Source organism: Vigna unguiculata, chromosome 4 (assembly GCF_037176805.1).
Source record: "Vigna unguiculata cultivar grain cowpea cultivar isolate G323 ecotype 2 chromosome 4, ASM3717680v1, whole genome shotgun sequence".
NCBI classification, from domain to species: Eukaryota; Viridiplantae; Streptophyta; class Magnoliopsida; order Fabales; family Fabaceae; genus Vigna; species Vigna unguiculata.
The window spans coordinates 42,819,619-42,834,716 of NC_140795.1; the positions used below are offsets into that span (position 1 = coordinate 42,819,619).

Below are 15,098 nucleotides of genomic sequence, written 5' to 3' on the forward strand. Positions count from 1 at the left end.
GTCTAGCAGAGTTGGCTCGGTCGAAGGTCGAGTCGAGCCGAGCTAGCCCAAACCGAAGGCCAAGCAAAGTTGGCTCAGGCCAAAGGTCGAGCTGAGTCGACTTTGGTCAAAGGTTGTGACGAGATGGCTCTAGGCCAAGTCGACTATGGTCGAAAGTCAAGTTGGGTTGACCTTGAGATGAGATGGATCTGAACCGAGTTTATCCAGGTTAAAGGTCGAGCCTAGTCGCCCGTGTCAAAAATCGAGCCAAGTCGATTCAGGCCAATGGTCAAGTCGAGTCGACCCAGACCGAAGGTCTAACGAGATGGTTTTGAGCTGAGTCAGTTGTGGCCGAAGTTTGAGCTAGGTTGGCCTAGGCTGAAGGTCGAATTGAGTTATCCTTGACATAAGGTTTAAACTAATCTAACTTAGTTGTAGTTGAGTCAAGTCAACTCGGGCTGAATCAATTCGAATCGAGTGAGGTAGAATCAATTTGAATCGACCTAGGTCAAACCAGTTTTGATCGATCTAAGTTAAGTTAGACTCAAAAGACAGAGTTAATTTTGTTATAAATTAGAAATTAAATTATTTTATCCAAATAATAAAATTGAAATATAAGACATTTCATTTACTTCATGTGATAATTAGTTAAGAAATGAAGATAATTCAATTACAAGTAATTTAATTATTAGGTATTTCAATTTTGTGAAATTATTGAATAAGGTAATAATATATTTGTTGGAGGATATATGTATAATAATAATAATGATATTAAGGTATGATTGGTCTTGAAGACTAAGAATTTTAAACTTATAAAATAAAGATAAATGATAAAAAAAATCTTTTAAGATGAATTATATGTTTTATTTTTTTAATAAATATATGTGACAATTTCTAAATATTAGACACGTGTTTGTTTATCCAAACCTGTAATTAAACTAAAATAAAGATAATAAAATTAAAACTTTCATATTAAAAACGTAATTGTGTGCTTTTAATATATCAATTGAGTATCAGCAGCAATTAATTGAGTATCAGCAACTTGGTCATCTATAATTTATATATTACAAAACTAGAATTTAAAAATTATATATTTTGGCAATTGACAGTGCTCAAGTCACCATTACCAATCCAGTTTTAGAACTCAGTGCATTTTATCTATCAATTTTTGTGTGTGATGATAATAACGCCCACAACGCTGTCAACGAAGAATCCAGTTCGATTAGTTCGGTTAGGATCGATGATGTTTATCACAATATCTCTCATAAATCAATGTTAGTATCTTATTATTATTTGTGCATTTTTTATTCTTCTATTGTGATATTTCTCTCAAATTAGTATAATCCTAAATTATGAAATTTTGCAATTTTGTGTTTTTCGCTGCATACTATAAAATATGTAAAATTTTATTGATATATCATAGACTTCTTTACGAATTCCATAGTAAAGTTTTTTTACCGTCTCATCCATTTTATTTATATTTATTTATTTATTTATTTATGTGTATACCTTAGGAGTTTTCAAATAATAACACCTACCCAATCACCCTCATCATTTGCCCACCAAGTTCCTCCAAGAGGTGGTCTCGCCTAACGAATACTTGACTCGCTTAGTATCCAATTCCCTTTGAGCTTTTTGGATTTTATGAAAATATTTTCACTCAACGAGAAAACTAACTTGCCCATCAACCAAGTAGTGGAGTGAAAATTTAAGAATTTTTCCTAATGAGGTCATACCTCGTCTGGCGACCTAACCATCTTGAGTCCTCTAATATTTTTAGAAAATATTTTAACTCAACGACATTACCAATTGTCGGGCAACCCAAACACTTGGTAGTCAAATTCGCTAAGCTCACACAAGTGAATCGTCTTGAGTTCTCTCGAATCTCATTTTCAAATTTTTGATCATCAGGTGGTGACTTATCCTAATCTTCATACAAAATTTAAAACAACAGTTTTTTACTTTGCAAATTTAGAATTCTTTAAGGTTTCTGTGTTAATTGTTGCATAATGACATTCATTTTTACTTTAATAAATACATATGACTAAAATCAAATACGTATTCAATTATCTTAATTATTAATGAAGTTTAAACAAAACTAACAAAATTAAATATTGTATTAATATTGTAATTTTTTTCTTATTTTTATGGTACTCAATAAATATACCAATACTTGTTATACTTAATCAACTATTTATTCAAAAGAAAAATAATTAAGAAAGTCTTATACTATGATAAAATTATTTATATGTAATAATTTGATTACATTTTTAATTAATGTATAATCTCTAACTTTTAATTTGCAGTTCCTAGTATCAAGAAAGAGTCAAAGTGCAAAAATAAAGAAAATGAATAAATTTCAAGCAATTCTAGGCAAAACTGACACCGGTGCAGTTGGGCGGTAAAGTTGAGGCTTGAGCCACCACACTAGTAAACCTATTGCAGAAGGAAACCTCAAGCATTGAACCTAAGGCTAAGCCATGAAGATCCCTTCTTTAGGAAGTTATCTCAGGAACTACAACATCGAAGTATGAGGCTTGATCCATATAAGAAACCACCTACGGAGGAAACTATACAACTAAAGCCACAAATGCACTACTGACACTACCTTGGATAATTTATAAAAACAGAGTTGCACCCTTGTTTAGAGAGACTTTTTGTGAGGGTTCTTTTGAGAGACTCCTATAGAGTTTTTGTAGACACTTTCCCTTGTGCTTAGTAAACATTATTTGAGGGTAAAAGAAGAGACAATTCTTCCATATGTTGTAATGTTCTCATCTAGTCAGAGGAGCTAAATCTTTTTAAATGTTGAAGCAAAGATGTAACCCCTTTGGAACTCTCTTACACCACAAGAAAATGCATTATTAACAACTAATTTTAGTGACCAAAAGTTGTTAGTCACTATAATGACCAATTTATATATCAAATTACAAAATAAAAAACTATTGGTTACTAAAATAGTTACTATTATGAATAAAAAATTATAATTGGTCTCCAAATTGGTTTTTAAAATTTAGCTACCAAAAGAAATTGGTCACTAAACATTAGTTACTAAGGTTTTTCTTACCAAGGGAATTGATTTTTAAATTAGTCTTTAATTAATTAGTGACTAATTTAGCGATTAATTATAATTTTTTATTCATAATAGTAACTATTTTAATAACCAATAATTTTTTATTTTGCAAATCAATATCTAAATTGGTCATTATAGTAACTGACAACTTTTGGTCACTAATAACTGAAAAAAAATATTAAATTTTATTATTTTTTAGAGACTTGTGTAACGTTTTATTAAGATTTTTATATTATTTGTAAATTGTCTTTCAACATTACAGTAAAAAATTATATCAAAAACATAGTTCGACATTACAGTAAAAAAATATCTAAAATTTAAGTGACAATCGTTCATTATTTAAAAAATATATTCCTTTTTATTTTAGACTCGGTAAATTGCAGAAATAAAGTTTGAATTCAAGAAAAAAATTCCTAGAATTGTATTAGCTTTTAAAGATTATAAAAGTTTATGATAAATTCTAGCTTTTGATTCTGGCTTTTATTGAAGACTACCCTACCGCCTTTTAACACAAAACTTTGGCTCAATAGTTATAATTATATTTTATGTTATTCAAATTTTTTATGTCTTCATGTGAGATTTTCGATTAATATTTTTGATTCTTAAGAATATCTTTATCAACTATAAGTGAGTTTTATAATGAGTTTCTACCACAAGACATACTTTGTCCTGTTCATTTATTTCAAGGACAGTGATATTTTAATAATTTTTTATTATAACTTAAAAGTAATATTCTATAAGTAATTTTAGAATATAGAATAATAAGAAAATGGAAAAAATAAAAAGTTACGTGGCCACCTCAACTAAAATTATAAGAAAAAAGTTATTAAAATTTAATAGTCAACAAATATTTTTCTTATTTTAATGCGCTTTCTCTCTGAATGTAATTGTTGTTGGATCTTACCACAAGAGATCGTACTTTTTTTGGTCTTAGAATATAACACCAAGACAAATTGAACTCTGAAATCATTGTTAAAAATTTTGTGGAATACGGATGACTCAATTTTCAAAGTTTTCTTGGTTTTGTTCGACCATACAACTGTTGCATTTATTGTTTGACGTGATGATTGCTCGAGTCTTCTTCTCCAAATTTTTTTACTTACATGAAACTATTTAGATAGAATCATATGTTCACATAAAATAGTATAAACATAATAAAAATCATATGAAACTGAATCCCAACAATTGAAAATATTCTAATATTAGATTTTCTTATCTTTTTAATGACTTGTGTAATTCACTTTTATTAATTAAGTTTTGGAAGTTATCTTAATTTGTTTTTCGACATTATATTCAAAAAATCATATCTAAAACTTAGTTCAAACATTACACTAGAAAATTACCTAAAACTTAAGTCATAATCCGTAACTATAAAAAAAAAATATATATTCTTGTTTTATTTTAGATACATTAAAAGACTGGAATAAATTTTGAAGTTAAGATACAAATTCCTAGGTAATTTGTATTAGCTTTTAAACAGGATAAAAATAAAATTGATAGAGTCAATACAATTTTTTATATCATTTATACACTAAAAAGATTTTAAAAAATAGAATAGAAATATATACGCAAATATAAAAATTCATATTTAAATGGTCCAAATATAAAAAGTAATGAAAGAACAGGAAAACGATAACTATGGTAAAAATTTTGGTTGATATTAATAACACTTAAGCAAAAGTAATTAATATAGCAAAATTGTAAAATATGAAATAGAAATAATAATTGTTTAGCTCTGGAAAAGTTGTAAAGGTGTTGCTAAATAATTTTTGAAAATTTTCAAGGATGGAACTCTTTTTGGCAAGTATGAATTCAAGAAAAGAATGGCAGCCGCAGTAGTTTTGAGTTTGGTGATTTATGAACAGTGGATGCATTGAATGTTATATATATATGTGGTTATGGAGAGTGCTTAAGTCATCAATACCAATCCAGTTTGAATACTCACTACTGCATTTTATTCGTCACTTTTCCTTTGTCATGATAACACCCACAACGATGTCAATGAAGAATCCAGTTCGATTAGGATTGATGATGTTTATGGTGTGTGTGGTGTCGCAGGTTGTTCACGGTGAACAGAAAATCAGATGCATTCCAGAGGAGAGGGAAGCACTGCTCCAATTCAAGGCTGCCATTGTTGATGACTTCGGCATGCTCTCTTCGTGGAACACTCCTCACTGCTGCCAATGGGAGGGGATTCGCTGCACCAACCTCACCGATCATATTATAGGCCTCCACCTTCCCGGTGGGTTTCCTGACGAATATGTATATTATGAATATAAATATATAGGCGGAGAGATCCACAAGTCGTTGATGGAGTTGCAACAATTACAATATTTGGACCTCAGTTATAATTCCTTTGAAGACAGTCACATCCCAGAGTTTCTTGGTTCTCTCAAAAACTTGAAATACCTTGATCTGTCGTTTTGTGATTTTGGTGGAGAAATTCCAAGGCAGTTAGGCTCTCTTTCTCAATTGAAATACTTAAATCTTGCTAGTAATTTTTGGAACGGTTCAATCCCTCGTGAGTTTGAAAATCTCTCCCAGTTGCAATATCTTGATCTTGGGAACAATTTTCTTGAAGGAAATATACCATCTTATCTTGGAAATCTCTCCCAATTACAACATCTTCGTCTCAACTGCTATAATTTTGAAGGAAATATACCGTCCGAACTTGGAAATCTCACCAAGTTGGAACAGCTCTATCTTGGAGGAGGAGGTATAAAAATTGAAGATGGAGGTCAGTGGCTCTCAAATCTCCCTTTTTTAACCCATTTTTCCTTGATAGGTGTATCGATTCTTGATCGTTCTAATAATTGGCTGCAAGTGATTGCCAAGCTACCCAAACTAAGACAACTAAGTTTAGTTGATTGTAACCTTTCCGATCATTTCATTCTCTCATCCAAACCGTCTAAGTTCAATTCTTCTACTTCCCTCTCTGTCCTTGATCTTAGTTGGAACACCTTAACGTCACCATTGGTATTCCAGTGGGTGTCAAACATCACTTCCAACCTTGTTGACCTTAACCTTCATTGTAACCTCTTGGAAAGTTCCACATCAAGTCATTTTGGCACGCTCAAGAATTCGCTTAGGCATCTTGACCTCTCTGATAATAATTTCAAGGTCATGGATTTTAAATCTTTCACAAATATATGCACCTTACAATCTCTAAACATGGCTTCAAACTATTTGCCTGAACACCTTCCCTACATTCTTGGTAATTTGTCCAGTAGTTGCATTAAACACTCATTGCAAGATTTGAATTTGAGATATAATGCGATCACTGGCACTTTGACTGACATTTCGGTATTCTCCTCTTTGAAAACACTATTTCTTGATAGAAATCGGTTAAGTGGAAGGATACCGGAAGGTGTGAAGTTACCATCTACTTTGGAGAATTTGTCAATCAGCTCAAGTTCATTAGAAGGTGGAATTCCAAAATCATTTGGGGATGCATGTTCATTACTCTCCTTGGACATGTCTGATAATAACTTAAGTGATGAGCTTCCAATGATAATTTCTCACTTGTCTGGATGTGTTAGATATTCATTGGAACAATTAAGTCTAAGCGGTAATCAAATCAATGGCACCTTACCCGACTTCTCCATATTCACATCTATGAAAACATTATATCTTATGGAGAATAAGATAAATGGAGAGATTCCTAAGGAGATTCAATTTCCACCTACATTGGAGTGCCTCAACATGAATTCAAATTCTTTAAAGGGTGTGTTGACTGACTACCACTTTGCTAATATGTCTAAGTTACAACACTTGGACTTATCTCACAACTCATTGCGCTTGGCATTTACCCAAAATTGGGTCCCACCTTTTCAATTGTTAACGATAGAATTGGGATCTTGCAAGCTAGGTCCAACATTTCCCAAATGGTTGGAGTCGCAAGAAAAATTTATTAATATTGACATTTCAAATGCTACAATATCAGATATTATTCCTGAATGGTTTTGGACTAAATTACCTCTACAAAAAGTGATGAGAATGGATATTTCAAACAATAATCTACAAGGTACAATTCCAAATCTTTCATCAACATATGTTTCTAGGTCCATGGTCCTTGGATCAAATCAATTTGAAGGTTCTATTCCTCTATTTCTACGGAATTCTCAAATTCTTGATTTATCAAAAAATAAATTCTCAAATCATCTTTCATATTTATGTGGAGATGGTACAATTTCAATTCAAAACCAATTATACATTTCATATAATCATTTATCCGGAGATATCCCAGATTGTTGGAGACAAATGAGCTCACTAGTTTATTTAGATTTGAGTCATAATAAATTTTCAGGACAAATTCCTACTTCAATGGGATGGCTTCTTAATCTTGAAGCATTGTTGTTGAGTAACAACAATTTAGTAGAAGGAATCCCTTTGTCCATAAGAAATTGTACAAAGCTAGTAATGTTTGATATGTCAGAAAACAAATTATCAGGATCTATCCCTGACTGGATTGGAACAAGAGAAGATTTGAAATTTTTAAGTTTGAGAAAGAATCAATTCTTTGGGAGTTTACCATTTAAGGTTTGTTGTCTAAGAAACCTTCATCTCTTAGATTTCTCAATAAACAACTTATCTGGAAAAATTCCTAAATGCATAAACAACCTTACTTCAATGGCTCAATTAACATCTTCCATATATTATGAAACTCATTCATATTGGTCTAACTATAGCATGTCATTTGATTTAAGTGCATGGTTGACATGGAAAGGTTCAAAACATATTTTTATAAAGGAAGGTTTGTCACTTTTAAAAAGCATTGATCTCTCAAGTAATCATTTCTCAGAAGAAATTCCTGTAGAAATAGAGAAATTAAGTGGATTGATTTCATTGAATTTATCGAGAAACAATTTGATTGGAAAAATTCCTTCAAACATTGGAAAGTTAGCATCACTTGATTCCCTTGATTTGTCAAGAAACCTACTTGTTGGTTCAATTCCTCCAAGTCTTGCTCAAATTTATGGACTTGGTGTGCTAGATCTGTCACATAACCATCTAATTGGAGAAATCCCAACAGGTACACAATTACAAAGTTTTAGTACATCCACTTATGAAGATAATCTTGATCTTTGTGGACCACCACTTGAGAAATTATGTATTGAAGGTGGGTCAACACAAGAACCAAATATTAAAGTTCATAAAGATAAATATGAATATTCGTTGTTCAATAATGACTTTTTTATAAGTATGGCAATTGGATTTATTATAAGCTTTTGGATGGTATTTGGCTCGCTCTTATTGAAACGTTCATGGCAACGTGCATATTTCAACTTCTTGAATAATTTAGAAGACAATGTTCATGTCAAGATAGCAATCTTTGCTAGAGTGCTTAAGCTCGAGAAAGATTAGCAGGTAATAACATTATAATATTATATAATTATGCTGTCTTTGTATATTATATGTGCATTATCATATATCTTTTTTATTATTTCTACAACATTTAATTAATTAAAATAAAACTAACGTATAATTTGTATGTTAAATATTGAACCAATCTTTACAATTCAATTAGTTAGTTTTGAAACTAATTATGTCAAAGACATAAGATTTATTGCGCAAGAGCAATTAAATGTGTAAACATGCATGTTAACTAATCAAGATCATGATTTCTTGCTTGTTTGAATGTTGAATGCATTTAGTGTTTATTTACTTTAAAAAGTAATAATAAAACTATGTCCTGGACAACCTTTTTTCAAAATTTGAATGAAAAGTTTGCATGATTACGAAATAAAATAGCAATAACATCATTGATGTTCAACACTTGATGGTCTTATAAACAAACAATGGTTTCCCTTGCTACCGTGAAATCATGTTCTTTTCCATAGTTTTTTTTATCTATCATTAGTTTTTTTTTTTTTTAATTAACTTGATTATTATTCTTATTACTCCAAATTTTAAACATATCAACTATATTTTTCTAGTGAATAAGAATGGGAATTTTGTTTATTTTAATGTACACATTTCGAATAACTAACATTCGTTGCATTTTATTTTTCAATTTTCAGGCACTTGGAATCCATCCTCTTGTACGACTCCATCTTTCAAGGCAATGGTTTCTTCAAATTCCCTTAGTATGCTGATAAAAAACATCTTCACTGTCAATTGGAAACTATAGTCTGCATGTTCTTATTGTTTGAAGTTTTACTTTTTATTAAATTATAAACGTCATTAAGCATTGTGCTTTGTAGTGAAATATAAATTATCATACATTTTATTAATAATTCACTCTTACTTTTCTTATAATCCAAACTTCGGTCTGACATATTTTTTAGTTAATTACATTTCATATATTTGCTTAAGGAAAGTTTCATTATCTTGATGAGTGCCTTTGTTGCCAATTTTGTAAAACACTTTATGGAGAAATTTTATACGTATAACGTGATGACCACCGTTTTAAACTTATTTATAGAGATTAAATATTTACTATATACATATAGTTGATCAAAAAGTAAAATGAAAAATAGTCATTTTAAATTCAAGACATCTTAAATATTGAATATAAAATAAGGGTGTGTTGCAAATGAAATTATAGAATAAGTTCAGAGTTGAGAATAGAAAGTAAAGTAGAGAAATATATTGCCAAGGATATGCGAGTTATGTCAAACAAACATCGCATAATGTATAAAATAATGGAAATTTATATTAAATTTGGGATGTTTTAAAACCAAGAAATCGCAAAAGTAGAATGTTGGAGAGGTTGATGATAGAATGCAGGATTTCTAACTTACTCCTGACATGACTTCTTATCATCATATTCATGTGTGATTAAGCAAACTTTTGAAAAGCTAATATTCTGACTGGGCCATTTAATGTTATAAATGTGATACGAATTCCTGAGCATATGAAAAATAATGTAATGGTAAGTGTGTGATTCAGATGGGAAAATTTTGATAGGCCAAACAGAATTCTTGAAATTTCAGTTTGGAAGGTGAACGAGACAATGTTAATTATGCAGTTTCAACGTATTTGGAGAAAGAAACCGTCCAGCGGACTCACTGGAATAGTACTTCACTTTGTTTATGTAGACATATTCGACAGTGGTGTAATCCAGATAAATAAATAAAATATTAATTAAGAATCTGTGAGCTAAATTATTCCATGCATAATATTATTTACTTGTAAATTGAAACAAGAAACACTTGTTATTCCAAACCATTCAAGTTATTTAGAAGCTCAGCTTTTCTACCAAAAAAAACTGCTTCAAGTCTGAAAATAGTTCATGCAAACTACAACAGTTCAACATAGAAAAGAAAAATATGGTCAAATTGATCAACCAAAGATCTAAAGTGGGCGCAAATCATGTCTTGGACGGTGATTCAGTAGAGGTAGCAGGAGGAGTATCTTTTCCTGATTGCGACGAAAGTGTCTCTAGTGTCTTGTGAAATTCTGTAGGGAGAGGAGGTGGCCGGTGGAGAGGAACATGCTTAGGAACAGGTGCATCATTCTCAATCACCTCACATTCATAATCATCTGGAACACCCCACGGTTCCCACTCTGCATTCAAGGATATACATTCAATATATGTCAATCATATTTCTAATCAATTGATGCAAAAACATTTCAAGGTACGCATGTAATTTAAATTTAATCTATATATATTTTGTGAGTTCTAACTTTGGTTTATATATATGTAAAAAACTCATTAAATTTATCCTTTTAAGTTTAGACTATCAATTTAGTCTCTGTCACTCTGAATACCCTTACGAAATCTTATTTTGGTGCTTATACATGTACATTATTAATTTGGTTGTTTTACGAGCAGAACATTCTTAATTGGGATGTGTGTAACACATTCTTAATTTGATCCTTTGCACGTAGAAACTAGATTAAGAATTTGACTCCGCTAAACCTTCTGTCCAAGCCACTTGACTCGACCTTCGGTCGACTCGGCACAACCTTCGATTGTGCTGACTCGGCACGACCTTCAATCGTGTGGACTCAGCTCAACCTTCGATCCAGGCCAACTCAACATGACTTCAGATCGGGCCTGACTCGACTTCCCCTTCTACCCAAACTCAACTCAACCTTCGGACCTAGACCCGACTTTTTGGACCTATGCACTTTTTCATCCTAACCACTGATAAATTCCACAACTTCTGAAATTTCAATTTTCTTATTTTTTGAGTGAATTTCAAATTCTATTATTTTAGTTATTTAATATACTTTCTTAAAATTCTTCAATTTCAATTTTATTTTAATTTTCTCACACAGACAAGTCATTTTCCTTCAAAGAATTTCAAATTCTTCAAATAAATAATAAATTTGCACATGGATGAACAAAATTGAGATTCATAATACATATAGAGACTAAGTCATAAATATTTGTTTGAATGCAGAACATATTCTTTCGTATTCACTTTTACATGCAAAAATGTTATTTTGTTTTTACTTGGGTTCCCATTCTCAAAAATTTGAATAAGAGTGAAAACAATGTTGTCAAAGAATTCCAAAATAATTATACTTTTTCATTATTCCATGACGAAAATTTTAGTTCAATGTCTGGTTTAAAGTAAAAATAATGAAACTTGAAACGGCAAGTTAATTTTTGTTATATAGTGAGAAGAATGATTATAAAACAGCAAAAATTAGGAGATACAGAAAAAATGTAGATTTCAATTAAAGCAAGGAAGAGTCAAAGTTAAAACCATTGTCAAGAAATAACAAAAGACTTTGGAACTAGGCTGCATTTGTGATAAAAGGAAAAGCCAACAACTGCCAAATTCATAATGTGAACAACCTGGATTAGCAAAATTCAAAATACCCTAACCAAGGTAAAATCCCCATTCATATACACAGTATACACATGTGGACAAAGAGCACTAAAATTACTACTCAACCTATTCCAGACCAAGTTGTCACACCAAGACATACAAAAAATTTTGTAACAAAATAATCACGATTCAAATCTCAATTCAATAACCATGTACAAAAAAATCAAGGCTAACTACACTTAGATTTGTAAGCTATAAAGACCATAAGTTTAGATGCTTAAAAATTAAGGAATTTCTCATGCATATGATCTTAAGTGAAATATATTCAGGACCATCAAGACCAATATTGACCGAGCTGCATTATATACTAAATGCTCTTATAGTTTACAAGTTGTATAGGAAATAGTTTACAACCATGACCAGCCTAGGAAATAAAATATTTTTTTATGCAACAGATGATGAATGACAATGATTGGTTGTTAATTATCATTTACCAATACTACAATTGCTGAAGACTCACATAAATAGTTTAAAGGATAACAGAGGATATAGTGACCCTATAATATATCATAATGGGATAAGTAAATCAGGAGATGAAATGTACATGCAACTTTGTTCCACACAATAATTTGACTCATCCACTTTTAAGCAACAAAATCAACCGAAAATTGATATCAATCTCTAACAAAAGTTCAAACGTTTATATGAAACTAGAGTATATTCATCCTTTGCAATCAATAGCTAATTATTCTTACACAGAAATGAAACTTAGTGCAATTTCCTAGGAAGAAAAAGCTCAGCTAAGGTAAAGTATCTCCCTTCCACTTATCACTACCCCCTCCCAAATGTTGCAATGATATAAGATTCTCTTTCCTGTCAACTTTCTTTCATCCAGTTAAGATTGCATTACATTTGAAAAAAATGCCCCAAAGTTAATGCTTGAACTCTACCCAATACAATTAATATTCTCTAAATGTATTATGAATTATTTAAGTATTACCCATTACTTTGGCGGGATTTTTACTATATTGGTGCAATTTGGAAACAAAATAACCAAAATAGGTAAATTTTTAAAAAAGTACGAAGGTACCCACCTTTATAAGTTTAAAAAAAAATTAACCATTCCAAATTGCACTAGATTGGTAAATTTCCAACTTCGGCATTGTACAGATATTCATAAATATTGTGCACAATAGGTACAGATTGTGGATAAAAAAATGGAATGCTCACAAGATGTAACTACACATTCATAGTTTGAACAGGCTAAAAAATTCTCATGGGCAGTGAAAAGTAACAAAAATGAGGAAGTGGTTGCAGAACAATTGCTAGGCTTGAAAATGTATTTGTTAGAAAATTGCATGTACAGGAGAATATATATTCAAAGGAGTTTTGCTCCCCTTCATTTAGTTCAAACTCTGATTGGCCTGGGAGAGAGCATAATGTATAGTATAGACGGCTTTGATAGAGCTATGTTACGGAATTTTGCATAATGTTGGTGATAAACATGACTGATGGAGAACTAACTGACTTTCATATTGCATTTACTATCTTTATCGTACCTCTGACTCAATCCAAAATGTTTGAGCAGGATAGCATAACACAGCACAATTACTATTAAAATGTCACTGATGATAATGTTTGAACAAGTATTTGAAAATCTGTAAAGCAATGCAAAGGTTTTAACACAAGATCAAGATCCTAATCAGAAACTGTGAGAATAATACAAGTCCAAAGGATTTAGTATGGTCATACTCTTATCACAAAAATCAACAGTAACCTTAGATGACCTGCCAGCGGTCATTTCATAGAACAAAAATTTTAACTAAACCTAAGAAATTCATCATTTGCACGACCACATTTGCTACCGCAAAAGCCGCATTTTTAGCAATTCTATGCAATATCAAGGATCACGACGAAATTGAAATTGCCAATTAAAACCGACAAAAAAAAAATATACAAAAGTCGAATCCAGATTACTCTACCATTAGATTAATTGATTTCACAACCCACACAGGATCATCCACCAAACCACTCAACGGGAAATTCATAACAAAATATTTAAAGAAAATTAAATAAAAAGGAAGAAGCAATGGAGAATACCGATCATATAGGAAATGAGCTTGAGCTCATCCTGAGCCTCTTCGATGAGTTCCTCGACCTGGCCGCAACCGAGCCGTTTCTCGATGGCTTCCCAGTCCTCCTCCTCTTTGCACACGCCCAACCGGTGTTTCGTGAAGCTCTCCACCGCCTTGCGGTAACCCTCGTCTTCTGGAACCTTCTGGATCTCCTTCAGCGTCTTGCTGTATAGTCCGATCAGCACCTCCCTCGCGTTCGGCACCACCTCCAACCCCACGATCCCCGTGGAAGCCTTAACCTTCGCCATCAACGGCCGCGCCACCGCACGTAGAAACATCTTCACTTACGATCTCACTCTCCCCCAATGTCTCCAAACACGATGCTGCTGTTCGAGTCTCACAGAGAAATGAGAGCGTGCGTGGCTTCGAAATGGAGAAGCCCCCGATTGGGCCTGTAGCTCCTTGGCCCAAATGGCCCAAATCGGGTGGGCTTGTAAATAGCCCGTTTCCCAAAGGCTTTTACTTTTTAATTTGAAACTTTCCGGAAAAGAATAAAGAAATCGCTAACTTTAATACATTAATATTCAATCGGATTATTCTTTCATAAATCGGTATATACAAATAGATATTAATATAAAATTATTTATATATCAAATTAACATAATATATTTTTTTAGATATACTAAAATTTAAATAACTTAATTTTTTTACTATCCCATTTTAACAAAATTTGAAACAAAAAATTCATATAAAACTATAATTTAACCCTCGATAAATATACCTTTTATATCTATTTATTGAATATGTAATTAAAAGGATGTTTTAAATGAAAAACAAATCTTAAAATGATAAATTAGAACAAACAATATTAATTATTAAATTAAGATTAAAAATTATAAAGGGATAAGATCGGAGCTCAATTAAAGAAAATTGTGTCTTTCTTCTCCTTCCCTTACCCTCCTCTAATACAATTACACTTATTTTTATACTTGTTTTCGTGTTAGCAAAACAAAATATCAAGATGAAAAGAACTATGCACGAATTAATTTTAATTTGGTTTTGATCTGGATTCTTTCTTATTTTTAGTGTTAATTTGATGGTTACAATGGTTGTTCATATTAAGAGTTGTTTTTATTTGAAACATTTGTTGTAAATATAATTATAGAACATTGTACCGTACCTAGCCAAACTCAATCAAGTAAACAGTATACACGTCAAAACCACCTACCATCTAGTACCCGGACA

General features: G+C 31.5%; 2 protein-coding genes across 3 annotated transcripts; one reads left to right on the forward strand and one right to left on the reverse strand.

Annotated features, from left to right (window-relative positions):
* Positions 1-4,952: 4,952 nt before the first annotated feature.
* On the forward strand, positions 4,953-9,288 carry LOC114181195 (receptor-like protein EIX2). 2 transcript variants are annotated; one of them, XM_028067571.2, is made up of 3 exons: positions 4,953-7,076; positions 8,085-8,419; positions 9,073-9,288. In XM_028067571.2, exons 1-2 carry the CDS (start codon positions 5,030-5,032, stop codon positions 8,414-8,416), a joined length of 2,379 nt encoding a protein of 792 aa, XP_027923372.2. In that variant the 5' UTR covers positions 4,953-5,029; the 3' UTR covers positions 8,417-8,419; positions 9,073-9,288. The 2 variants fall into 2 exon arrangements, with proteins under 2 accessions (XP_027923372.2, XP_027923373.2); XM_028067572.2 differs by lacking the exon at positions 8,085-8,419.
* Positions 9,289-10,149: 861 nt separating this feature from the next.
* On the reverse strand, positions 10,150-14,317 carry LOC114182627 (NADH-ubiquinone oxidoreductase-like protein). The gene is made up of 2 exons (XM_028069529.2): positions 13,879-14,317; positions 10,150-10,561 (listed from the first exon to the last, which is right to left on the reverse strand). The coding sequence occupies exons 1-2, from the start codon at positions 14,189-14,191 to the stop codon at positions 10,365-10,367; spliced, it is 510 nt and encodes a 169-aa protein (XP_027925330.1). The 5' UTR covers positions 14,192-14,317; the 3' UTR covers positions 10,150-10,364.
* Between the last annotated feature and the right edge of the window lie 781 nt (positions 14,318-15,098).

Excerpts from the sequence above, each read along its gene's own strand:
- LOC114181195 (XM_028067571.2), top strand. The coding sequence starts at position 5,030 with ATGATAACACCCACAACGATGTCAATGAAGAATCCAGTTCGATTAGGA. Across the intron at positions 7,077-8,084 it reads TTCAAACAATAATCTACAAG|GTACACAATTACAAAGTTTT; the intron begins GTACAATTCCAA and ends AAATCCCAACAG.
- LOC114182627 (XM_028069529.2), bottom strand. The coding sequence starts at position 14,191 with ATGTTTCTACGTGCGGTGGCGCGGCCGTTGATGGCGAAGGTTAAGGCT. Across the intron at positions 10,562-13,878 it reads GCTCATTTCCTATATGATCG|AGTGGGAACCGTGGGGTGTT; the intron begins GTATTCTCCATT and ends CCTTGAATGCAG.